General features: G+C 42.4%; 1 protein-coding gene across 1 annotated transcript; it reads left to right on the top strand.

Moving 5' to 3' along the window:
- The first annotated feature begins 1,492 nt into the window (after positions 1-1,492).
- Positions 1,493-26,341, top strand: pla2g3 (phospholipase A2 group III). Its single transcript, XM_048556606.1, has 7 exons — positions 1,493-2,126; positions 16,450-16,582; positions 17,457-17,591; positions 19,492-20,309; positions 22,850-22,979; positions 25,331-25,459; positions 26,143-26,341. Exons 1-7 carry the CDS (start codon positions 1,493-1,495, stop codon positions 26,339-26,341), a joined length of 2,178 nt encoding a protein of 725 aa, XP_048412563.1.
- The last annotated feature ends 1,636 nt before the right edge of the window (positions 26,342-27,977 follow it).

Here is a 27,977-nt window from a genome sequence, read left to right as displayed (position 1 = left end):
TTCCGTTCCAATTTTTTAACAAACACATCAGATCATCTAAAATACAGCAAGCTGAAGTATATATTTATCATTCAGCTTTTTAGTATTTCCTACGACCCTGGCTCCTGGTCTCTTCCTGCTGGTGGTCAGAAGAACTTCTGGGGTGTAAAATCTATGCTGTTCGCTTGCTCAGAAAAGATCTACATTTCTGTAGTACTTTTCATGATCTTAAGGCATTCTACTACACTTCATAACTATGTTTTTTGTGGTGACTGTTGAAATGTAGAGTGCAGCAGTCAATTCACACCTAGCCAGGTCTCACAAATGGCAATGACGCAGGAATCAAATAATCCATTTTTAATATAATATTTCTTGAGTGGCTAACCTTGACAAGGAGAACTCAACTAGCTTCCTTCCGATACTACCACTGCATCTCTGATAATGTAGCACTCCCCACATATTGCCAGTCCAGATTATGTGCACAGGTCTCCATCACAGTTATGATCATAGACTTAACTCTTCATAAAATGACTGCATGGAAGAAGGGCTGTCCAGCCCAGTGGTCTGTTGCTCCCCAAGGATCGTTTCTGACTCTTATCACCTTCATCTGATGTTAAGTCCAAAACCTATTCTTGCTATCGTTCACTAATTCACCTTCTCCTCAAATGCATCTCTATTTGCTTCACGCATTCTATGTCTTCCCTCCTTCTCTATTCATTATTATTAATATTCATGACAAGAAATAAGATAGCTAGGTCCTATCAAGAGAAGTGGATCTGTGCAGTCACTGACTTTTGAAACAAGTTTGACTTCTCCGGACTTTTCTCTGATTAAGTTTTATTCTCTATTCTTGCAGCCCAATTTGTTAATCGCTGATCAGTGTGACAACCAGTACAATATATATCGAGCACCAATCTCACAAGGAGATTGCTAATATGAGGGAACCGGTAACACCAGTGCGTTCAGCGTTGATTTCAATCGGGGATCATTTATCAAAGTTTTGAAGTGGAATTTCAGCGAAGGCGTCATCTTTTCCACATGTGAAGTTCAATTCTGATGAAATGCAAACGATCAGGAGTTTTCTCTAAAAAAAGTCAATCCGATTCAAATCTTGCCTTTTAAAACATGGAATTAAAATTCACTGCAATCGTGTTCGCTTTGAGATGTGATATCACTGTGGAAAACACTGTGTCCACCTGCTGGCGTGTTGGGGACGCTAACCCTGAATTTGTTGGCTTCGGGGCCGTGGGTCGAGGACAGTTCAAGGGTTTTCAGGAAAGGAAGGGACAGGTGTCCGTAAAGCAAAAGACAAAATCCGAGCTAGAGGCAGGGCTAAAATTAGAGGCACGCCCTCCATGCCCAGAAACTAAACCCGGCACACCCTCTCATCTGCTGTGCAATAAAATAAGCCCCAGCAGGAGCCGATGGAAGCCCTTAGCCATCTGTCCTGATGGTTCACGTTCATTCACATCTCACTGTGTGCACGCGTGTATTTAGCAGCGAAACCTATAGCATGCTTCTCAGTGGAGGGTTGTTCTGCCTGTTATATTTCCCTCTGATCCAAGGAAGGCATGAGACATTGCCTAGGGACTGGCTGGTGGGTTTATCCCAGAGAGACAGGTCTCTGTGCCATTTGGTCGCCAGTGACCATTCGGCCCACTCTTTAAGTTTCCTAGCCCGGCTCCAAGGGTTCCACGATAGACTAGTCCTCTTCCAAACCAGCTGGAGCTGGCAGGGTCAGCTGGAGCAATGCATCTTCTGGGAGGAGGAGACTATCACTAGCGCTTACCTGGCTTCTTGCCTTGAGAAGCAGGGCAAGCCACTGAGCACCGGTGCTTTCCTGCCAGAGTGGGACTCCCGCCTGGACACGGCCCTGCTACACCCGGAGCAGTGGGCTGTCAACTGCTCCAGCCCGCTGCCCTTTGAGGCTGGCCGTGGGCTTCGGGCTGACCCGCCGCCTCCAGGCTGGCCCTCACGGAGAAGGAGGAACGCTCCCCGTGCTCCTATGGGGAGACTCGACACCCCGGGCGAATCCTCATTCTTCCAGCACCATCGGGCAGGAGCCAGGCGCAGCCGCCGGACTTTGAGATTTCCTGGCACCCTTTGGTGTGGCGCTGGAGATTCTGCTGAGAACTACGCCGACTTAGGTAAAAAAAAACCCAGAACATTCGTATCGTATTTTAAACTTAACGTAACATCTTGACATCATTTCACAGTTTTTTCCCCCCTGTAGGAAATAACTATGTGCATGATGATCGCAACATTTAAAGAGGCTTTAGCTGTATGAAAAATGTTCTTGGAATTTTGTGTAACTACAAAAGGAAACATCCCGAGAGTCTTCGAAATTGGATGTCGCCTGGAGACGTTTATTGGTTGGGCATGTTGGCTGGGTATGACCGAAATCGAGAAAACTCTGCTGAGTTCAGAGATTTTCAAAAAACAGAGGATGGGAAGGTCTGAGAAATAGAACTGTTGCCACCAAGGGCCTGAGCCCTGGTAAAGGGAGGGAGTTGAAGAAATTTGAACTGAGGAATTTTGGGGGCCATAGAAGATAATATTTGACTTGCAGGACATTGCCGAGTCAGACGCTGAAGGAATTTGATAAGATTGGAGTTGTTTCAATTTTTACCATGTTGCAGGACAGTGCCAGTGCCCTAGTGGGTGAATTAGGATCAGGTACAAAACCAGGCCAAGGTGTGCTATGTTTTGGACATGCGCTTTTCATGGAGCATAGGCGTCTCTTCCACAATCTCGGGGTGACAAGGAACAGGCAACAGTTTCAGGGACAGTGTGCCACAGCTGGAAGGAGATGGTAATTCTGACAAAAGGGGGCAGTGGACTTGAAACGTTAAGTTTGTTTCTCTCTCTACAGGTGCTGCCACAGCTGCTGAGTTTCTCCAGTACTTTCTGTTTTTTTTGTTGGAAATAGACGGTGTTGCTGATGTTAAAGATATGAGGTTGGATTTTAGCAGAGACCAGCTGCGGATCAGTCTTGTCAATTTTTGTGGAGAATTTCTCTGTGACCCCTGGAGAGGCTTCTCACGCAGTTCCCCAAAACCCATCACATTAGCTATGTGCTATCTACCTAGGCGACCCCGTTCACTGGCGATCATATATTCCTGCTTGTCACAGGCCAAACTACCCGCTACAGCCAAGATGTCTGGGATTGCTGGTGCCAGCATCATTTTTAACATGCAGTTGTCTTCCAGGTCAGATGCTGTCAGTTTGCAAGTACCCCACGTGGTGAAAAATTGCCCCAGACAGTGGAATTCTGTCACCACAGAGGCTGTCCTCGTGGATGGGGTGGTGCACAGGATGGGACTAGCAGAGGATATTTCACGACCAGACCCACCAGCCTGGTCTGAGGTTGCCAGCAGTATCAGTGCAGTGTTGGCATTCCAGAAAACAGGCAGTAGCACTGTGAGAAGGTCAGTGATCTTCACTGCTCTGCTGGGGTAAACATCAGCACCTCCTCTCTGCTACCTCACAGTCCCTCTAACTCTGCTACTGCACCCACCTCCCAACAAGGATCATTGGTGACGCTCTCGCAGTAGCATCCAACATCTTGTCTTTCAATAATAACTCTGTGTGCCCTCTGTGCTACCTTTTCACTCACTCCAGACACCCTCTTACCTTTCTCCCATCAGTACCAGCACAGACATCCCTTTTCACCTCACCCAATCCTTCTTTTTGTTGCATCGCAGAACAAAATGAGCAGAGTAGGACAAGAACAGCCAAGACGTCTGAGGGCGACTGACATTCATCTCCTGACCACATGTGAGGAGAGGACTTTACATTCTGACTCATAAGGACTGCAGACGTTCCTGTGATGATGCCATGAAGTAAGATTCATTGCCTATTGATGTACTGCTCTTCTGCTACTGCTGGCTGCATTACAGTCAGGAGCACATCACTGCCACATCCCTGCAGCTCTGAGAATGAAACTCCTTAGGTCACTGGCGCTTAAGAGTTCTGCTGGCGGCTAGGCACCTGCTCAGCCCCAAGCAGGAGAGAAACCCATGGTGTCAGCAAGCAGAACTTCCTGCAAGAGCACAAGCAGCAGCTGGAATTGTCAGAGGTATTGGGCAAACTGTGACATAGTTTGGAGGATGCCATCATTGTTGTTTGCACCATGCTACCTCTGGCATGCAAGTGCCTGGCTACCATAGAGAGTCAAGTCCAGCACAATGTTTTGAGGAAGGGTCACCAGACCCGGAATGTTAACTCTGTTTTTCCCTTCACAGATGCTGCCAGACCTGCTGAGCTTTTTCCAGCAACTTCTGTTTTGTTTCCAGCACAGTGTGGGCACAGGTTGGCAGTCCTTTACTCATGCTATTAGTGCTCAGTATCAGGGGGTCGAGAGACCTTGACTTCACTCTGTGATGAGATAGTGTGGCGCTAGTAGACACCCAGTTGGTGAAGGAATCATGGACAGATTTCCCCCACTCCCTGGGGAGAGGAGGGTGACTTCCACCTTCCTCCTGGCCACTACCCTCAGGACACACACAACATGTCTGGACCTTCCAGACCCAAATGGCCCTGGGGTGACCCAACCAAAAAGAATGCCAAGGCTAAGGGGCTCTGCTATAGGGCTCGCTCCCTCCACCCCAGTTGCAGACTCCAGGACTGTACTGGGATGCAGTTATTTTGTATTTATTCATAGGATGTAGATATCATCAGCTGAGCCAGCATTTATTGCCCATCCCTAAGAACCTACAGGGCAATCAAGAGTCAACCACATTTCTGTAGATCTGGAGTCCAATGTGGGCCAGACCAGGTAAGGATGGCAGTTTCCATCCCTAAAGGACATTTGTGAACCACATGGGCATTCCAACAATTGACTTTGGTTTTGTGGTCATCATTAGACTCTTAATTCAAGATTTTTATTGAGGTCAAATTCTGCCATCTGCTTTGGCAGGATTTGAATGCCAATCCCCAAAACATGGCCTGGGTGCCTGAATTATTATCTTGCGATAATAGCACTATGTCATTGCCTGCCCTGCTCTTAACCCCACAAAGAATTCTAACAGATTTGTCAGGCATCCTTTGACATAGTCATGCTGACACAGCCCTACTTTAGCGCACATTTCCAAGTACTCTGCAATCTTATCCCTGATAATTTTTTTTCCTTTATTCATTGGATGAAGGCATTGCTGGCTCGGCAGCATTTATTGCCCATCCCTTAATTGCCCAGAGGGCAGTTAAGAGTCAACCACATTATTGTGGGTCTGGAGTCACATGTAGGCCAGACCAGGTAAGGATGGCAGATTCTTTTCATAAAGTGCATTAGTGAACGAGATGGGTTTTCCGACAATCAACAATGGATTCTTGGTCATCATTACACTCTTAATTTCAGATATTTTAATTGAATTCCCATTCAACCATCTGCCATGGTGGGATTCAAACCCAGGTCCACAGAACATTACCTGGGTCCCTGGGTCTCTGGATTAACAATCCAGCGATAATATCATTAGGCCATTGCCTCCCCACAACGGGCACTAAAATTTTATCAATAGCCAAGGTCAGGCTATCCAGCCTAAAGTTTCCTGTCTTCTGTCTTGGGAATCCAAATTAAGGATCTGCCTAAGGTTATTTTGCAGGTTCACTTGGCAGTTAAGAAGGCAAATGCAATGTTAGCATTCATTTCAGGAGAGCTAGAATACAAGATCAGAGATATACTACTGAGATGGTTTAAGGCGCTGGTCAGAACTGCATTTGAAATATTGTGTGAAGTTTTGGTCCCCATATCGAGGGAAAGACGCACTGACATTGGAGGGAGTTTGGAGGAGGTTTACAGGAATAATCCAAGGACTGAAAGTCTTGTCATTATGTGGAGCAGTTGAGGACTCTGGGTCTGTACTTGATGGAGTTTAGAAGACTGAGGGGGGATCTGATCAAACCTACAGAACACTGAGAGGCCTGGATAGAGCGGACATGGAGAAAATATTTCCATAAGCAGGAGACACCAGGACCCAAAGGCACATCCTCAGAATGAAGGAAGAACTCTTTGGAGCTGAGATGAGGGGGAATATTTTTCAACAATGGGGTGGTGACTCTGAGAAAAGCATTGTTGCAGACAGCTGTGGAAGCTAAGTCATTGAGGTACATTCTTGATTGGTAAGGGGATCATAAAGGTTATGGGGAGAAGGCAGGCGAATGGGTTTAAGAAAGATATCAGCTATGATTAAATGGCAGACTAGAGTTGATGGTCTGAATGCCCTAATTCTGCTCCTGTATCTTATGGTACATTTTGGATTGGAATTGAAGGAAACAGTGACCATGCTTCACGGGCAAGTCACAGACTCAACCTTGCAGTTTAGATGATCCACCAAATCTTTATATTCCCTTGGTGGTTGCCTTCCCTGTATCCCTGTAGCCTTTGATCTTATCTATGCTCCTCCCCAACCCTTTTATTTGATTAATAATTTCCCCACTTTACCCCCTAGTGTCGGGGCACATAGCATCACCATGTGAGATATAGTGATCCACTGACTCCCTCCAGCCTATCTCAGTTGGACTAGGGTAGTGCTAATTGTCAATGACACGCCCAGCTCCCATGTTCAACTTTCCATATCTGCATCCTAGCATAGCTGCCTCCAATAACCACAACTGATTTCCCCAACCCCCCACCCGCAGTAGTGACCTCGGATAACGCCCCACCCCAGCTGTGATTTTAGTGGACAAACCCCACTCCCCTGCCTGCAGGGGGCTGACATGCCCACTGCCCCAGCTGAGATTTTGGTGGCTGCTATCCAAGATGGAGAACAGAGGGAACAAGTGATAAGCTGGAGTCACCAGTTTATTGCACTGAGTATCATGTTAGGAATTGTCGCTGTCTACTTTTTATCTGACTGGTGGGAGAGTGGAAAATCACACATCAATGTAACAAGGTTAGGTAATAATGACATACTTGTCCAAGCAAATGGATGCAAATAACCCTTTGCTTATCAGACTTCTCTTGATGTTGAGAATGTCATTACTGTCAATCTCACCCTATTTTCTGAATCTTCTGTGGAGGCCCATGAGATTCAAGGACTGGCAAGATTTCAGATGTGCAGTTTAAAAGTCAGGTCAATATCACATACAATGGCAAAGATCCATGCAAGATTTGTTACAAATCTGAGTAAATGGCTGGAAAGGAGACTGAATAGTGTTTGGAGAACAATGGGTTAATAAGGGAGCCTCAGTATGGATTTATTGAAGGCAACTTGAGTTTGACTAATCCGATTGAATTCTTTAACACAGAGGATTGGTAGGGGCTTTGTAATAGATGTACAAATGGACTTTCAAAACACATTTGATAAACAATGTTATAATGTATTATTTCAGAAAATTGAAGCAGTTGAGATTAAAGAGATGTTAATGACTTGGGTACAAAATTGATTAGAAGGGGAGGCAGAAAACAATGATGAAGGGGATCCCTGCTTTTTGTTCTACTGTGTATAAATAACCTGAATTAAGGTATGGCCACTTTCTGTGCAGTAAGATTCTCTGATTTTAAGGTAGCAGACTTGATGGCAAGTCCAAAACTTTACCTTCTCCAACATTAAATTGAAGAAAGTTGTGGATGATTATTCATGTCTATGATTAGATCAGGCAACTATAACAGAAAATGGCCTGGTTTTACTTCTCCTGATTTCATGTAATATAAATGTTATAGAGCTGCTGATACTGAGATTCACCCTGCAAACTACCTCTTGTAAACTTGAGCACAGAGGTCAGTGGCAGGATTTTGTGTCATCGTTGCAATCCCTTGTCAATCATAGAATTGTAGACTTTTACAGTACAGAAGGAGGCCATTTGACCCATTGTTATTCATACCTTGATATTGAATACTTAACAGCCGCAAGAGTCCTCACTTGTGGTTAATTCGGTGCAAAATGTGTCTCAAGGCAATTAATACAGACATGAAAAACATTACGGCATCATTTGTATGTGACCTCATTTTTACAAAAATAATATGCATACTTTTTGCCTTTTCCGATGCCTAAGCATTCAGAAACAGTTTCCCAGAACTTTAGTTTTGTTTGTGAAGAGAGGGGCTCTTTCAATTAGAACCAGGGAGAAGGAGAATGCAGTCTCACCAGACAGATGCCTGGAGACAATAATTTAGCAAATTCACCACCAAAGACATTTTTGTTTGGTTTTTCAATCAATTGAATGTTTGTTTTTTTTTAAATGTTGAAGACATAATATTCACCTTATGAGCCACACTGTACGTTGTGGCTGATGATTCATGTGTGGTCCTCAGATGCAATTTGTGGTGGTGTCTATATGCAGGAAGTGGAAGCAAATACTGTTGTGCTTTAATGAGGTAACGCCCGTGACATTAACCAAACTGGGCTGCACACACGGGCAGAAGTTATTTTTTACTAAATCAACCTGTCTGGAGTTGTTATGATACAATCCCTGTGGCTATAAGATTATAAAGAGACACTTGAAAGCAAATCGTCTGAATCAAAGATAGGGACAATACCACACACCACTGAACTCCAAAGGGAAATAGTTGTTGATCACTTCTGCCCCTTCTCTGGGGTAGGATGGTCCAGACTATTGTTCATGTGCAAAGCTGGGCACAGCATCAGCAAGGTGGTCATACCCAAGCTGAATCCTGTCTTCACCCAAATTCCTCTCTCATGCCTGTGCTACAGAGGGCATGGACTGCTTTCCAACATTTCCAATACTTTGTCAGATTTCTTTCTATGTTTGACCATTATGCCTGAGAGCAAAGTGTGGAGCTGGATGAACACAGCAGGCCAAGCAGCATCTCAGGAGCACAAAAGCTGACATTTCGGGCCTAGACCCTTCATCAGCGAGGTCTAGGCCCAAAATGTCAGCTTTTGTGCTCCTGAGATGCTGCTTGGCCTGCTGTGTTCAACCAGCACCACACTTTGTTATCTTGGATTCTCCAGCATCTGCAGATCCCATTATCACTTATGCCTGAGAGCAGACTAGATTGTGATCGCGAGTGGGAATTATAGAATCTTACACCTTAGAAACAGTCCATTTATTCCTTTGTCCCTTAAAAAACATGATGCATTCTTAGTTCATTGCTCTGACAATCCTGTTTGTAAAGAAACAGAAACACCTCACCTATTGTTCTCTTGATGACCTTACATGTATGTCCTCTAGTGAGAATCGTTTTCAATTTGCTACATAAAATTACTCAGCATTTTGAACATCCCTATTACATCTTCATTTAACTTTTTCTCTCCTAGAGCAAAAACCGAATCAATCTAATTTCTCCACTTAACTAAATTCTCTTTCCTTTCTTATCATTATCATTAATATTTTCTCCACCCTCTTCATCTTCTTAACATTCTTCCAAAATTAAAGGGCCCAAACTGGACATAATGTTCTCACTACAGTCTTAACAATAACTTGTATACATTTAGAGCTGCATCTTACAGTCTGTAGCCCTAATGTAACCCTAAATTAAAATGAAGGATTCAATTATCTTTGCTTAAATGTTTTAGCACCTTGTCCTCTGATTTTTAAGGATTTATATGCTTGAATCATGAAATTTCTCTGTTTCCCTAGTCTTTTTAAAGGCTTACTGTTTTATGTATGTTTTCTCTGTATTCTTCCACATTTCTCCTCATGAAATTTCACCTGTCCATTCCACTAATTTATCTATATGCTTTTGATGTTGCTGAGTCTCCCTCACGTTAACCACAGTTCTGCTTTTTGTGTCATCTGCAAAGTTGATACTATGCCCCCATTGACAAGTGAAGATTTATATAACCAAAGACGTTGTCTTGACGTGGACCCCTGGGAGATGCCAGTTTGAATCATGCAAATACGATCAATATCAGTTAAATTCTATTCTCTGTTGCCTGTCCATCAGTCAACAAGTTACATCCAGCCTCACATTTTATTATCTTGGATTCTCCAGCATTTGCAGTTCCCACTATCACTGGTGAAGTTAAATGTTTACATTATAGTTGTGTTTTTTGCTTCACTGTTGGAAGCAAACCAATTGAAACACACTTTGCCCATCATTTACTAAGTAGGTGAGGATGGGATGTGTTGAGAATTGTATTTTGCACTTAAAGCTTCCATACACTAATTCCAGCAATAGAATTCTAGAAGAAGAATAAATAAACTTCCTGTTTTAAGAGCATTTGCAATTTTGATTCTGAAAATACATCTGGCTGAATTTAACTTACTGCTTCTTCCTACAAACTTTAGAATAGCTATGGCAGCTGCTATCCTCAGAAGACATATTCATGACAACCTCACCCCTGTCCCAGTCAGAAATTGATTAACTCTGTGGATTAGTTTCATTTGAAACAGTAAAACACATGATAAGTTATGAGGCAGACACTTCTGCAAAGGCAGTTGATTTCTTTGTGTTCAGCTCAGAGACCCATAGCAGACTAACTGACATGCAGGGTTACAGCAGCACTCGGAATTGTTCTGAATGTCACATCAGGCATTGGATTCAACCATTGGGAGAACTGGACAATTTTAATTTTTTTAGAGGTCAAACTTAAATTGCAATGCAAAATTGTATTAAGCAACAAGTGTGGTAGAATTCCAATAGGATACACAGTGTGGAGCTGGAGGAACAGAGAGGTCAAGCAAGGAGCAGGAAAGTCAACATTTTGGTTCAGAACACTTCAATAATATATCTTGACTTTAGCCAGCCTACACCCCACTGCTTGCCTTGCCTAGTCCAATTGCTCAACCACACATCCATCTTCCTTTAACAGATCAGGGTATCCAGTTATGTTTATACTCATAACTGACCACTAGTAGAGCATGTCATGTTGAAAAAGCACAAGGTCAGATTCAGCTTTGATATCCACATTTTTAAGCAGCCTGTCAACAACTATGATCCAGGAATACTTGTCAATAATGTCTTCTTAGTGAGATATTGGAGAGTTCTTCGCACCTGTAAACTAAAGCCCCACAATGTCCTCAGGAAAAGAGAGAGATTTACTGACAGGGATCAGTGACATCTTTCAACAACAGTCAGGAATAATAATTGCTGCTCTTAGGTTACCAGTGAGCAGATGTTCTAGCTTGTAGAGTTTGTATAGCTAGTGATATCTGATTGTTTGTTCATGCTGCTCTGTAAGGGAAGCAGTGAAGCCATGGTGATATCTTCTTAAGTTTCATTATTGTGTTTCTATGGAAGCATCCCTATTAAGCTATTGTTTCCTCAATGGGTAATTCTAACTCTCCCAGTGGGACACTACAGGATTAGATCAGGCAACTATAACAGAAAGTGGCCTGGTTTTACTTCTCCTGATTTCATGTAATATAAATGTTATAGAGCTGTTGATACAGAGATTCACCCTGCAAACTACCTCTTGTAAACTTGAGCACAGAGGTCAGTGGCAGGATTTTGTGTCATCATTGCAATCCCTTGTCAATCATAGAATTGTAGACTTTTACAGAAGAGAAGGAGGCCATTTGACCCATTGTGTGTCTACTAGCTCCTGAAAGATCTCTCCAGCCAGTCCTAAGTCAAGCCCTATCTCCACGGCCCTCTAACTTCATCAACTACCAGCAGATATTTCTTTTGAAACTTCCAATGAAATCCACCTCCACCACACTCCAAGGCAGTGTGTTCCAAATCCTCACAATTCTGCGTAAGCAAGTTTCTTCTCATCTCACTTCTAATTCTCTTCCTGTCAATGTTGAAATTGTGACTGTAAGTTACTGACATGCCTATTAGTGAAAAAAGAATATCCTTCCTTTTTTTGTCAAAATTGTTCATAATTTTGAGCCCCTCAATCAGGAGAGCTCTTAAACCTGTCAGCTCCAAGGAGAATAAGCCCAATTTCTCTCATATTTCCTTGTATCAAAAATTCCTCGTTCCTGGCATTATTCTAGCAAGTCTCCTTTATACTCTGGTCTGAGCTTTAACATCCTTTTTTTCAATAAGGAGCCCAGAGCTGAACACAATACTCCAGAAGTGCTGTGGCCAATGATTTGTGGAGGTGTAGCATCATTTTCTTGCTTTTATACTCTATGCTCCCATTTATTAAACGAAGGATCCTTTCAGTCTTTTTAGCAACCGTTTCAACTTTCCTGGCCACCTTCAAAGAGTTATACATGTGAACCCAGAGATTCCTCTGCTCCTGTACTCAAACAATAGAACTTATTGTTTAGAGATAGTAAGAACTGCCGATGCTGGAGTTTGAGATAACAAGGTGTAGAGCTGGATAAACACACATTTTACTGGCTTTATCCCCGCCTGTCTGTCATCTCTCCACCTATCTGCTCAACTATCCACCTTCTATCATTGCCTCCCCCTCTGTCTATTTATTTCAGAGCCCCCTTCCCTTCCCCCTGAAGGGTCCAGACCAAAAACGTCAGCTTTCCTGCTCCTCTGATGCTGCCTGGCCTGCTGTTTTCATCCAGCTCTACACCTTGTTATCTAGCACTTATTGTTTGCTGGGGAAGGACCTTGCTGGGGATCGAGTTGCAGTAATTGCTGTTCGGAATGCATGCATACTTTAAAATAACAAAAAAAATTCCTGAAATCTGAAATTATGAAATCATAAAATAGAAATGGAAAATGCTTGGTTCAATGGATCAATCAGATTATGTATGTTGATCTAGTCTGAATTTTAAGCATATTTTGCTTTTACATTTAAAAAAAGCTACTGTCAAGGTCTTTCTCTTATTTGATTCAATCCAACTTTGTGGATTTGCTTTTTGCATCTTTAGTGTCTTCAATAATAACTAGACTTTAGTGCTTTAGGTATATGTCTTATACCTGACATTTTTATTGAAATGAAATGTCTCTGCAAATAATTTCATATCTTCAGACCCTGCAAAGAATGTTTTGGACATGGAAATAATTTTAATTTAAAGTATCTTTTACAAAACTGCGGAACTTCACTTCGGCACTTAGAACTTTGCGAATTGCTCATTCACCCATCGACCTAAAACCAATCTTAGTTCAATGTGTGATAAGAAAAGCAACATAGAACATAGAACACAATCCTAGTTCAATGCGTGATAAGAAAAGCAACATAGAACATAGAACAGTACAGCACAGTACAGGCCCTTCGGCCCACAATGTTGTGCCGAACTTTTACCCTAAACCTAAGGCCTATCTAACCTCCACTCCTACCTTATACTAGCATCCATATGCCTATCTAATAGCTGCTTAAATGCCCTGAAGGAGGCCGATTCCACTATCCTCTCCGGCAATGAATTCCACACACCGTCCACTCACTGAGTAAAGAACCCATCTCTGACGTCTCCCCTACATCTACCTCCACTCACTTTAAAACTATGACCCTTCATAATAGCTACCTTCATTGTAGGAAAAAAATCTCTGGCCACTCTATCTATACCTCTGATCATTTTGTACACTTCTATCAAGTCACCTCTCGTCCTTTGTTGTTCTGAAGAGCTGTAGCTCTCTCAACCTTTCCTCGTAAGACCTTCCCTCCATTCCAGGCAACGTCCTGGTGAATCTCCTCTGCACCTTTTCCAACGCTTACACATCTTTCCTGTAATGAGGCAAACAGAACCAGACACAATACTCAATGTGGTTCATTCGTTTTGGAAGATAATTGCCTACTATTTGTAAAAAGGGTATTGTGTTTTAAGTCTCAGACTCTGCAGAGGTGACACACCAGATTCCAAAGTCTCAACAAATATGATTAATCAATCACCAATCAGTTGAACAACTGAAAATTGCTGGTACAGTGTGAACTATTTATGATAAAGGCAGGTCTCTGATCATTACTGGGCTCAACTTTAAATTCCATCAAGTTGTGAAACCATGAACTTGATTAAATCAAAATAACTGAGATGCACTGAAAATTCACTATTGCTTATTTTATATGATTACTCAGTGTCATGCGTGGAATCAGTTTCTCACAGACCGTGATATTCAACCATGCAGATCATAAAGTAGATTATATTTGACCCATGGTCTGTGTTGGGTTACCTAATCTCAACTGTCATCGCAGTTGAGGAGGTCAATAATATTGTTAAAATCCACAAACAGGCCTGTCCAGGCAGACCCATTATTTCAGCTTGCTCATGCTCCGCAGAACTCATCTGTCCCAACCTTGACACTGTCTTATCTCCCCTGATCCAATCCCTGTCCATATACATCCATGATTCATCTGATGTCTTATGCCAGTTTCAGAATTTCCAGTGTGCAGTTTCCAGCCGCCTCTCTTTACCATGGACAATCACTTTTACAGGTCCATTCCCCACCAAGAGGATCTTGGGGCTCCCTGCTTCTTCCTGGAGCAAAGACCTGAACCATCCCCACCCACCACCACCCTCGTCCGCGTAGTCAAGCTCATCCAAACCCTCATCAACTTCTCTTTTAACTCCTCTCATTTTCTTCAGATATGAGAGGTGGTCATGGGTTACCCTTATGGGCCTCAGTTATGCCTGTCTCTTCGTGGGGCACGTGGAATATTTCTTGTTCCAGTCGTATTCCAGCCCCTATCCACAACTCTTTCTCTGATGCATTGATGATATCATCGATGCTGCTTCCCTGTCTCACCTGGAACTGGAAAAAATAATTGATTTCGCTTCCAATTTTCACCCTGCCCTGGCTTTCACCTGGTCTATCTCTGACACCTCCCTTCCCTTCCTTGACATGTCTGTTTCCATTTCTGGGGATAGCTAGGCCACTAATATCCACTATAAACCCATTGACTCTCACAACTACCTGGACTATACATCCTCACACCTGGCTTTCTGTAAAGACTCCATCCCATTATCTCAGTTTCTCCATCTCTGTTGCATATGCTCAGATGAGGTCAACTTTAACAAGGGAGACTCCAAAAAGTCCACTTTCTTTTTCAACAGGGGATTTCCCAACACTGTTGTTGACAGGGCTGTCAACCAGGTCTGACCCCTTTCCTGCACATCTGCCCTCACCCCATCTCTTCCCTCCCGCAACAGCGATATGATTCCCCCTGTCCTTAACTACCAAGCCACCAGCATCTACATCCAGAAAATCATCAGATGCCATTTCCGCCAGCTCCAGGAAGATGTCACCACCAGACACATATTGCCTTCCACTTCATTGTCTGTGATCTGCAGGAGCCATTCGCTCCAGGACACCCTGGTCCACTCTTCCTTCACCCCTAACACCCCCCAACAGCCCTATGGCACCTTCCCCTGTAACCAGCAAAGGTGCAATACATGCCCATTTACCTCCTCCCTCCCCGTTATCCCGAGGCCCATACATACCATCCAGGTGAATCAACACTTCACCTGCACTTCCCAGAATCTGGTCTACTGCATTCACTGCTCACAATGTGGTCTCCTCTACATTTGGGAAATGAAGCATAGACTGGGTGACCACTTCGCAGAACATCTATGCTTTGTCACTGTAACACACCACCCTGTTCCCCGGCCAACATCTCTGTCTCTGGCTTGCTGCAATGTTCCAGCAAAGCTCAACACAAGCTGGAAGAACATCACCTAATTTTCTGCTTGGGAACTCTGCAGCTGTATGGACTCAATCTGAGTTCAATAATTTTAGGGCCTAAACTCTCCTGTCCCAGCCTCCCTTCCCCACACTCTAGGCCTTGTTACCACATAGCCTGCTGTTACACACCACCTGCTACTAGTCACTAACAGTCCCCATTAACAACTATTCACCCTCCCAGCCAGATTGTTAGCAACTTATTTGTTATATCTGACTGGTCTTCTCTCTCCTCGGGCTCTATCCTATTGTTTACTCCCTACCTGATCCCCCTCCCTACTTTCTGCATATAAACTGACGTTTTCCCAGCTACCTTCAGTTCTGAGGAAGGGTCACTGGACCCAAAACATGAACTCTGACTTTTTTCTTCACAGATGCTGCCAGAACTACTGGGTTTTTTCAGAAATTTCTGTTTTAGTTCCTCGGTCAATAATATGCCTTGACATTCCTGAGAATAGAAAAGGAAAATTGATCAAGTTTCCCACTCTGGTTACCTTGTCTCCCTTTGGAGAAATGCACATGCCTGATGCCAGCTCGTGATGAGATCAGGTTTGGATGGTAATGGGATATGATCCAGATAATGATGGGACCAGGTTCAGACAGGGATGGAATCGATTTTGGATGGTAATGGGATCAGGATTTTACATTTCCAGCATATGGATTACTTTTTCTAATGTTTGGGAATATGGTTAGAGTCGTTCAATGCCAAGTAAATTACTGTATAATTGCATATGTCACTCTTAGCTCAGGCTTCAAGCCTGGACGCAAACTGGTGCAGCTATGATGGGCCAAAGTGCCTCCATCTGCACTATAACAATTCAGCTTGAATCATTTAACTCATAACAATTTAGCAATTATATCTAAGATTTTTTTTGTCTGCTTGGTGAGTACCAAAATTAATGTAGTGCCTGTTTTCTTCAAAGATCAGTTGCGCTGGCTAAACATTACAGTTTTACTGTGGCCACGGGTCTTTAAATATCAACAAAAACTGCACACGTACTTTGAATATTTCTCGTTTATTCACAATCACTTCTCATGTTTAGGAATATTCCATCAGACAGATTCATGCTGCAGAGAACACGACCACTGTAAACACACATTGTCTTCTTTTGAATACAACTATGGAGTATGGAACATCAGACTGCACACAGTATCCCACTGTAACTGCGACGAAATGTAAGCTGTGGGGTCAGGTACACAGATATAAAGATGATGGGCTAAATGATGAAACAATGACTGGGACTTGTTGAATTCCAAACCTTGTACTTCACAGATGAGGGGAACAGGAAGAATATCAGTTTATTGTGGGAAGGGAGCAGGAGTTGTTGATGCTTATCGTGGGCCTTTTGGAGAATACCAAGAAAGTCTAAGAATTTGGCTATGAATTCATTCAAGAGCCACCATTTCAAATGGTGGCTGGAGCACGTGAAACCGCAGAAACCTGTAACATTCCAACAAGACCAGACAGGGCAAATGCAGCAAGGATATTCCCAATGACCAGGCATTCAAAAACCAGGGTGACCATTTAATGATCTGGGGTAGGCCACTCGTGATTGAGATGGAGCGAAAGGGAGAAATTTCTTCACCCAGTGGGTGGTGAGCCTACGGAATGTTCTGCCACAGAAAGTGGCTGAGGCCAAAACATTGAATTTTTTCAAGAAGAAGTTAAGATATAGTTGTTATGGCAAAAGGGCTCAAAGGGTATGGGACCAAAGCAGGAGCAGGAGACTGAGCTGAATAATCAACCATGACCACATTGAATGATAGAGCAGGCTGCAAGGGTCAAATGGCCAACTGCTCCTAATTTCTATGTTTCTATGTTCTGGAAGAGTGACAGTTAGAGCAAGAACTGGAAAGGTGGGAGGCAAAGTGCCTCAGAGGGCACAGACATAAGCTGCTTGGCAGGATGAGTGGAAGGGTTGGAGGCATGAGAGAGGGTCAGAGAGAGAAGGGGCACTAGTTCACGTTGGCTTGTCAGCATCAAGTCATCTGTTTCATTTTTCATTGTGAAAATTAATACTTTTTTGACATTATTTCCCTGTGGCATTAGGTTTAGGAGATGCCTCCTGAATGTAAATGATACTATCTCCACAATTGTTGGGCATGCATATTTCAGCTTTCTCCAAGTGCCCTGTTTCGATCTGAAGCCAGTTGAACGTTGTGTTAAGAAGACCCAATGGAACCAGTGAGTCTTGCAATAAATGGTCTCTTCTTGCGACAATAGTGTTTCTTGTTGGCAAATATTCATGGATTCTGATCATATCCTAATACCTTGCCCAATTCTTCCTTGGGGGAAATTTAAAATCCCAGCAATCAGGAGAACACAATAAACTGCGTGGATCTGTGCGTGATTTCTCATCCATTCAAATTAATATGGGAATGAGTGACTATTGCGCCTAATTTTCAATGTTTGCACCCAGCAGATAAACTTCTGAAATGAGTTTGCAAACTCACCCTCAAGTATTAACTTGAGCAGAGAATTTCAGCACCTGATCAACCTCAGGAGAATCACAGTCAAATCTAATCCCATACATATCCCACAGCACTCCCCACACACTCGAGTGGGGAGATTTGGATGGGAACCACAGGTGGCAAACATAGAAGGTTTTGTCCTGTGTTTTCTCAAAGATTTTGCGACAAAGTGTTGACCCCGAAGGACGCCCCAAAATGCCACAAATCCAAGGAACCTTGTTGAAGTATTGGAGATAGAGTGAGATCTAGCATTTTAAATGCCACTGGTAGGCATTCACATCAACGTGCCAACAGAGGCTCCTGCCTGAGTGCAGAGTAGGTAAGGCATTGGCACTGAGGTTGTAGACTTGCTCGCCGAGCTGGTGTGTTTGATTGCAGATGTTTCGTCACCCTGCTAGTTAACATCATCAGTGCGCCTCCAGTGAAGGACTGGTGTTCTGTCCCACTTGTTATTCCTAGGCCTCGGTTTGTTAGGGTGGTTGGCATCACTTCCGGCTCTGTTTTTCAGTGGTTTGTGTATTGGGTCCAGTTCAATGTGTTTGTTGATGGAATCCCAGTTGGAATACCAGGCCTCCAGGAATTCCCTGGCTTGTTTCTGTTTGGCCACCAAGAGACAGGACCAATTCTCCTGGTCCCCATACAGACGGACAAAGAAGGACATGAATTCAACTGGGACAATACACCCATTATAGTACAAGCCAAACAGAGATGTGCGGAGGAAAAGTTGGCACTGAGACCTGAGTTAGTTGCTTTACCAGTATGTTGACACACAGCCATCTTTTAAAAAAAAACTTTTAAAAATCCTGCATACTGCCAGTGTTCTAATGGTATGGCAGTGTCCAGTGACCCTCTTCAGCCACACTTGCAACTCCCTTCAACCTAGAACCAAATCTTATTGACATCCAGAATGTGTGTATGCCCTGATGAGGCAAGGGTCACTGGAAGTTCAGGGGGAGGTGGCAATAGCCATCACCCTCGCATACCATGGGCCTCTTTTGTAGTGGGGGGAAAGAGCTACCTGCACCAACCCCAACAAAAAGGCAACTGTCTGACACTCTGCAGCTGATAATCAAGAGTCCATAAGACCATAAGACATAGGAGTGGAAGTAAGGCCATTCGGCCCATCAAGTCCACTCCGCCATTTAAATCATGGCTGATGGGCATTTCAACACCACTTCCCTGCACTCTCCCTGTAGCCCTTGATTCCTTTTGAGATCAAGAATTTGTTGATCTCTGCCTTGAAGGCATCCAACGTCGCGGCCTCCACTGCACTTGACTGATCTTGAGCCCCTGCCTGACTCTTTCTACCCATGTTACCCCTGCATTATACTCCAGGCCTTAGCTGAGGAAATTGAAAGTCATTACACTTTATTTCCTATCTCTGGTTAAGTAGCTCCTATTTTACTGGAGATAAATTTTCATCTTATAGGCACAGTTATTCTATTTCAGTGCAAATTTTGTTATGAAAGCAGCTTGGTGGAGACTTGGATCTGGGATCTGGGATCTCCTCCGGGATTAATCAAAGACACTGCTGATGGTGCAAGCTTCTCCTCAGCTGAGGTTTAATTGTCTTTATGTTTTTATGTCTCTTTTGTGTCTCTCTTCTTCTTCAGTTGCAATATCACTGAACAAGTGCTGCAGGCTGTTTTTCGTTCTCAACCGAGGTACAGTTGTACCCAGCCCAGTTTAGATGAGCTTCAGATGGGATTGGAGTCTAAACCCATGGCAAGTTCTGCAGCAACCAGCAGACAGAGCCAAACAGTCACTAGCCTCTCTGCTGGACCCACTACTCGTCATACATTGCTAAATTTAACCCAAAAGATCAAAAGGAAAAACAAAGATTGTCACGAGTGCAAAGATGACCAGATGCAGAAAACTGAAGTTATTTCTCAAAATAGCTTGATGACCACAATGGCTACCACTAGACTGGCTTTTAACTCCATCATTGAACAGAAGTCAATCCCTGTTGCTGTGGAGAAAAAGAATGGCCCCAAAAGGCTTTTGCAGAGAAATGTCTCTAAGGCTTTAAACAACCAGATGAATGGGACCATGGCTGTTGGATTGGATGAATATATCAGTAAAGAACATGGTTTCACCATTCAGGGAAGACCGAACACAACAGCCAATTTGACCAATAGTTTGGACTCCACCATATCGGGCAAACACATAATCGGGCCTTTGATAAAGCAGGATACCATGAAAAATGAGGTCACTAGCTCCTTTACTTCTGCAAGGAAGGCATTCAACTTGAGCAGCGTTTCTAAGAACAGTAATTCAAAATCTTTCCCAAGTGGCAGTGACAGAAAAGGCCACACACCAACAGGTCTGCAAAGTAAGATGGGAAACTGGAGCCAATCTGAAATCCTCACCAGCTCCCCCAGTACTCGTCAAAATCTGGATCCAAGCACTCCTCGTTCAACTGCATTGAAAGGTTCAGTTCAAGCTTTAGTGAAATAGCTCACTCTTGTTACTTAATGGATTTAAGAACAACTTGTATTTGAAACATGACCAGAATCTTATCAGATAGAAGATGTTAGTGGGAGTGTAACAAGAAACAGGGCCAAATTATGGTAGGGACCTGAACAGCGAGTGTTAAGGGATAATGCTGGGACCATGTAATTCGCTGGACTGTTAATCTCGAGACCCAGATAATGTTCTGTGTTTGAATCCTGCCATGGCAGATGATGAAATTTGAGTTCAATAGTAAATATTTGGAATTAAGGATCTAGTGATGACCATGAATCCGTTGCTGATTGTTGAAAAAACCCATCTGGTTCACTAATATCCTTTAGAGAAGGAGACTGCCATCCTTACCTGGTCGGGCCTCCATGTGACTCCAGATCCACAGCAATGTGGTTGACTCTTAACTGCTGTCTGGGCAACTTGCATGGGGTAATAAATGCTGCCTAAACCCCTAAATGAATAAAGGATATAATTAAAGATACACATGTCTGTTAATTATTATAACTGTATTGTAATTAATATTAAAACATTAATAATCATAAAATAAGGGGAAATAGTGGCATTATGCTAATATCCCTGGAGTAGTAATCCAGAGGCTCGTATGGCTTTGGGGACAAGGGTTTAAATCCCACCATGACAGCCTGTGGAATGTAAATTCTATTAATAAATCTGTAACATAAAGCTAGCTTCACTAATGGCTATCATTTCAATTATTGTCGATTGTTATCAAAATCCATCTGGTTAACTTCAGTCAGTTAGGGAAGGAGATTTGCCATCCTTACCCATCTGGCCTACCTCGGACACAAGACTCTCAGCAATGGGGTTGATTCTTAACTGCCCTCTAAAATGGTCATGCCAGCCTCAATTCGAAGACAAAAAGGGATGGAAACATCTGGCAGCCTTGCCACTGACACTCATGAAAGAGTAAAAAAACACACAAATCTCAAAACTTCCATTGATGTTTTTTAAAGTATCTATCAACTTTGAAATATTTCATTTTCATTTAGCAGTATTGTTCCGACAGGTTTAAGATAGGTTTCATTCATTCAAACTGTCAATTTCAATGATGAACTCATCTTTGCAAATTAAAATAATCTTTTTTAATGCTGAAGACCTGAAATAAAACGTTCATCTTTTTTCTGTGTCTTATCCAACCATGAAGAAGATTTGTATGTCTAGCTGAGTGAATCGATTCTCAGCCAAGTAAATTGTAATGCAATAACTACTGACAACATTCATTCCTAGATCAAATACAAAGTTCTGCTACGGCCCTGAGTGTATGTTTCCATCTCCCTCCCACATCATCTGTATTCCAGCCTGACCCTTAATACTAGCAACAACTGCACATTCTTGGTTTTAATATTCTTCCTGTTATTTCTGTTAATCAGCTTCCCCTAACAGAATGTCATCTCACGATGTTGACACCCAAGAGTTACTTCTCCCAGTTATATCTTTTAAAAAGTTACTTTTTGCCCTAAACATAATTGATTGTGAAGGTGTACTGATCCCTGGAACCTCTTAATGTTTTCACCTAAAATGTCTAAGTTATTCTCTACATTAAGAAATCATTTTTACACCTCCCAACTGCTGCAAAAGAGCACAGAATATAAGTTCCTAAAATTGAAGATTAGAGTATAAATACTAAAGATAAGAGTTTAAGTAATGCATACAGTTCCATATTTGATCAATCTGTTAAATTGTAGAGACCTCAAATTAAACTTACACAGTGATTTCCTGCAAGGGAAACCATTGTTCTTCGTCCTAAAGAAAGTTTTAAAACTATTAAGAAGGATTAAGTGTTTAGAATCAGCATGAGGATAACTCCAAAAAAGGCACATTGGAGCGGGTCTTAAATTCAGCACATAATGAGAATGTAATGAATTATGAGTTTCAGAGAATTGTAGTTATAGTTAATCATAGCAATTAATGTATTTAAAGTACAGGGGATCCTTGCTATTCATTGGAGCTAAGTTTCAGAAAAGTCTGATGAATAGTGAATGAAAGAAAAAGGATTTATTTTCCACATGAATGAATGCATCATGCTGAAATAACAATGTAAAAATGAAACAGCTGTTTGAATACTGAAGATTGTTTCCTAATAAAATAGAGAGGCGTATGTTAAACTACAAGTATTGGGGCAACAAGTAGTGTGGAGCACTTATGTTGCCATCTTGCTGCCTCACTGGGGGTGGGGAGACCTATTTGGAGCCAGGTAGCACCCCCATTATTCACACTTCAGAACGAATATTAAACCGTGAAGCTGTTGATGTACTTGAGCAATGGCACAGTAAAAATTTACCATCAAATATGCTATTGCATTGTTCAACATGAGTTGCATTGTACATTGTTTAATAAATGGAAAGGAGAATGTACCAGATAGGGTTAGTATTCCGAACAACAGGTTACCAATAGTAGGAGAGTTGAACGAATCAAAAGGGTAAGGATTTATCCTTTTTGAAGAAGAGTCCAAAATAGCATTTTGAAAATATATATTGCTTCTCATTACAGGTACTTCCACAGGTTGCAGCATTTACAAACCCCTGGATCGGTGTAGGCGCAAGATCTCTCCACAGGAATTCAAGTTCTCATATTACAACCAGCAGTCCAGGACTCTCTATCACTGTTCCTGCATGAAGAGGTAAATATCCTGTTCTACAAGCAATTATGAGGGTTAGAGATCTAGCCCTCATATATGGATCACGTGTGAACTTTCCACTAGGAGTCATGGAATCAAACAACATAGAAATAGGCCCTTCAGCCCTACTCATCTATGCCAACCAGGTTTCCTAAACTGATCTAGTCCCGTTTGCTTGTGTTTGGCGCATGTCCCTCTAAACTTTTCTGATCCATGTACCTGTTCAAACATCTTTTAAACACCAATGTCAACACAGTGCCCATTCAGAGAGAAATACCAATGTCCAAAACTTCATTGCAGTGCTCCTGGCATCTGTAACTTGCTATGAAGCTGACGTTCTGATAGATTCAATAACTTGCATCTCAGGGTAGAATACGAATTCTTTTCTGTCCTGTGTTTTTCTATCACTATTTCTCATCCAGATTGGTCTTATCATGCTCAGTATATGGAATATAGCAAAGATTAAATAAGAGGTTTTGCCATTTTTCTACAAATAATTAGATATTTTAAATTCATTTGTGGGACATGTGCCAGCACTTACTGCCAATCCATCATTGCCCTTGAGACGGTATTGGTGGGCTGCCTTCCTGGACTGCTTCAGTCTGTTTGCTGTAGATAGTCACACAATTGGGGAGGGAATTCCAGAGTTTGGATCCAGTGACAGTGAAGGAGCGGTGATGTATTTCCAAGTCAGGGTGGTGAGTGGCTTGGAGGAAAACTTGCAGGTGATGCTGCTTCTATCCTTCTATGTGGAAGTGTTTGTGGGTTTGTAAGGTGCTGTGTAAGAAGCTTTGGTAAATTTCTGCAGTGTATCTTGTGGATAGGACACACTGCTGCTACTGGTGCCTTAGTGGTGCCTTAGTGGTGGTGTGAGTGGTATTTGTGGATGTGGCACCAATCAAACAGGCAGCTTTATCCTGGATGGTGTCAACTTATATTAAATTATGTCCTTGTTCCAGAACGTAGAAGAATATGTGCACTTTGTTCAGATGATTCTATCAGGTACCAAACAAAGTTATGTAACTTTAATCAGGTAAAGGAACAGTACTCTGTGTAAATGATGTATTAACAATTTGCAAAACTTTATTCAAAATGTCAAGAGAACAAAGATATTTCTCCTCTACTAAAACGCAATCTAACTTTAATCCTTGTAATATGATAGCTGGTTCTCTTTACTCAGAGAGTGGCAAGGGCGTGGAATGCCCTGCCTGCCAATGTAGTTAACTCAGCCACATTAGGGGCATTTAAACAGTCCTTGGGCTTAGATTAGTTCACAGGTCAGCGCAACATCGAGGGCTGAAGGGCCTGTTCTGCGCTGTATTGTTCTATGTTCTATGGTTCAGAGTTGGAAGTATGTTATCAGAAAACATTTACCTTGCTGCCTGGTTGTTTCAGATCTAGTTGCAATTCAGCCAAGATATATTCCATGTTGCAATACTGGTGAATCGTATCAAAGTATACTAGAACTACTTTTGATATCAACATTCAGGTAGTTAAACATTCATTAGGTTTTCAATGGGCTTTGCCCACCAAACAAATACATATTGTAACCCAAGATAACAAAGTGTGGAGCTGGATGAACACAGCAGGCCAAGCAGCATCTTAGGAGCACAAAAGCTGACGTTTCAGGCCTAGACCCTTCATCAGAAAAGGATGAAGGGTCTAGGCCCGAAACGTCAGCTTTTGTGCCCCTAAGATGCTGCTTGGCCTGCTGTGTTCATCCAGCTCCACATTTTGTTATCTTGGATTCTCCAGCATCTGCAGTTCCCATTATCTCTGATCACATATTGTAACCCATCTGAATCTGAGTGGGATACCTAGATCTGGTGATCGGTTTGCAATACTTTGAATGATGTGTCAATGGGTCTCCATCCAATGACAACAATAACACTATTTTATATATGTTAGTACCTGGTCCTGAGGAGTGAACATAGATTGTAATGTGCATTATTTACAGCTTGAAGAATTTATAAACCATAAATTTATCATAGAATCCCTATAGGGCAGAAAGAAGCCATTTGGCCCATCTAAGCTGCACTGACCTCTGAATAGCATTTTATCCAGACCTACCCCATCCCTATTACCCTGCATTTCCCATGACCAATCCACCTAGCCTGCACATCCTTGGACACCATAGGGTCATTTAGCATGGCCAATCCATCAACCTGCACATCTTTGGACATTTAGTCCTGTGCCAGCAGAAAATAATTCACTTGTTATTCTCTTCTAACAAATCCCTTGTTGCATTGAACAGAGACTCAAAACTACAAACCTTTACTTTATCAACATGTTTGATCTTAAACATTAGCACATGAATGGGTTTTCTTACTCTTGCCCGATTCTACTTCCTTCAGATTGGCAAATCAGATGAACAAATATGTGAATGGGAGCGCAGTGGAGTGGCTGTTGTCTGAGTTTGTGTTACCACGCTGTTTCTGGCTGAAATCAGCGCCAAGGAATTGCAATAATGAGGAGCCAAGGAGGTGAGTGCTGCTTGTGTTTGGTCTGTCTGTGTTTCTGATGTGATCATACAGCAGCTAGCTATACTCAATAAACCAGTGCTGCAGTCACCTTTAAACGTACTAGGATGACATGTATTCCAGTTCTACACCCATCACATCCTAATCTGCTCACCACTCATTGTTGGTGCAAGGAGGTAGGGGGCAGAGTCAGGTTGGTGTCCTCAGGCCAAAACAACTAGAATTAGTTTAGCAGTAAACAAGTGATGTTGTGTAACTGGGACTGAGTCGATTGCATTGATCTGAGGAGGGGTAATGGGCATGAGTACCAACACGAGATGAACTAATAAAATTGTGAAGCAGAGCACAGAACACTGGACCATTCACAATGTTCTCTGATTAAGCTAAAACAATAAATAGAGTTGTGTGCTCGGTTGTGTCTACTGATCAAAATAGACAAAAATGATTTAAGACAGCCCCAAGTGGGACACTATGACAAAAAAAAGGTAGCAAACTTAAATGAAAAAGGCATGACCAAGGGTGATGATGTATCCAAGCCCCTGTTGGCCCCACAGGTCCTGAAAGGCCTCGGTTATGTCTGTGTTAATGGAAAGGTGGCCCCATGGTGCGTGGAGTACAGTGGGTCATTTGCTTAGCACTGCCATTTCCTCGATACTGCTGTCTACAACAAATGGTTTCTTTTCCAGGTGTGATAAACAATCAGGTTCCCCTGTGGCTATCCTTTCCAAGTATGAGTATCTCAAGAGGATTCTACAAGACCTTAGCATTATAGATGAATTCTTCAATCCACTAACAGATGAGCAAGAAAGATACAAGAATGGAACATCCAATGTCACCAATTCCAGTAAATTGTATGACAAGTGTTTACAATTGACTCAGGCTTGAAACTTAAAGACTTTTTTTTTGCAAATTACGCTAAAGTAATTACTCTCTTTCAGAGCTTTGGACGATTGCTAAATTGCTAGTCACTGCCAAAAAGACCATAATTGAAGGTACACCAGATAGTACGGGTTAGGATGCCGAGAGAGGTACATAGGACAAAGAAGAATTGAACAGATGGAATAGAGAGTGTGAGTAAGCCAAGGACCTTATCCACCACCTCAGTATTCAAACCCTGAAAATCTGATTCGCAAATCAGAGTAATAATGATGTCAGAACTCAGAGGTCAACATACGCATCAATAATAGTAACTTCTCCAGTGCGGCCTAAAGCTGAGTGAAGAAACAATGTAACTGCATCAAGATTTTCAAAACTAAGTCAACAGATTTATTGATCTCCACTTTTCAAAAAGCTTGTCTGAGCTGCACCAGCATCTCATGGAACATCCCCAAACAGTATTGACTGTCTACCAAACTGCCTCACACAATCACGTCTGATTTCACAGATCTCTATTCAATGTGACTTATAGCTGCTGCACTATTTAACAACTAGTGGTTCCTCAATGCAACAGCATCTAATCTTTCAACTCTGAAGCTTCTGGGTCTAACTGCGAGTTCAACAACTTCAGAGCGAAAGCTCTACCGTCATCTTGTTCAAGGTGTGTTTTTCTCTTTTGTTTGTTTCGGTGGATTGGTGTTGTTTTAATTTCTTTCTTTATCTCAGCAACTCACATTCAGAAGATCTCTACGTAACCCTTCATTTCTTTCCTATACCCATTGCCACTTGCTTCAGCTGTTGCACCTTGAAATCTTTTGTTAGTCACTTTCTGCTGCTCTCCCCACCCATCACTGACCTTCTCTCTTGTCCTTACTCCCTCCACACTGCCCTTGCATGCTCCCTGTCTCTCTATCAGGTGACGGGTCATCTTAACCTGAAACATAAACTCTTTCTCTTTACAGATACATTGTTTTTATATCAGATTTCCATTATCCACTCTGTTTTGCTTTTGCAAAAATAAATTGTATTGGATTTTGAAAGGAATGGTGAAGAGCCCTAAAGCTATAAATAAAGTGTGCATTCACTTCTCTCTGCCTTGTTCCTCTAGTCCGTATGTGTCCTGATAACATTTGCTGGCAAGTGACCCAACATGATGTGGCTGCAGGCCAATTTGTGTACATGACCCTGCTTATACAGGAATGACATCAAATGAGGACAGGTTCAGGGTCAACAGTGAAGCTTTACACACATGATAACCTCCTGGCACTCACTTTTCATCTGCTCTTGAAAAATGCCTTGATATATTTATACTGTCAGGCTGTCATAACCATGAACTGCACAGCGGTCAGTAACTCCAGAATAAGCAGAGTTTAGTCCTCTTCAACTTCTAATAGAATCTGAAGTGACAAATGTCCTCTCTCCCTTATTTCTGAATGGTGACTCCTAGCAGTGCAGCACATACTCTAGTGCTGTGCAATTTAGTCTTCTTCAGTCTGCTTAGTTGTATAGTTTAAAATGGGCAGAATTAAAAAGCAGCAGTTACGAAGATTAAGCATCAGGATTTGATGGCATAAAGTTACATGATTTAAACAAACTCCAGGTTATCTCATTCGTGATAACATACAAGGCTTGTCTGATTTATAAC

Source organism: Stegostoma tigrinum, chromosome 26, assembly GCF_030684315.1.
Source record: "Stegostoma tigrinum isolate sSteTig4 chromosome 26, sSteTig4.hap1, whole genome shotgun sequence".
NCBI classification, from domain to species: Eukaryota; Metazoa; Chordata; class Chondrichthyes; order Orectolobiformes; family Stegostomatidae; genus Stegostoma; species Stegostoma tigrinum.
This window is presented reverse-complemented; position numbering and strand designations above follow the sequence as displayed.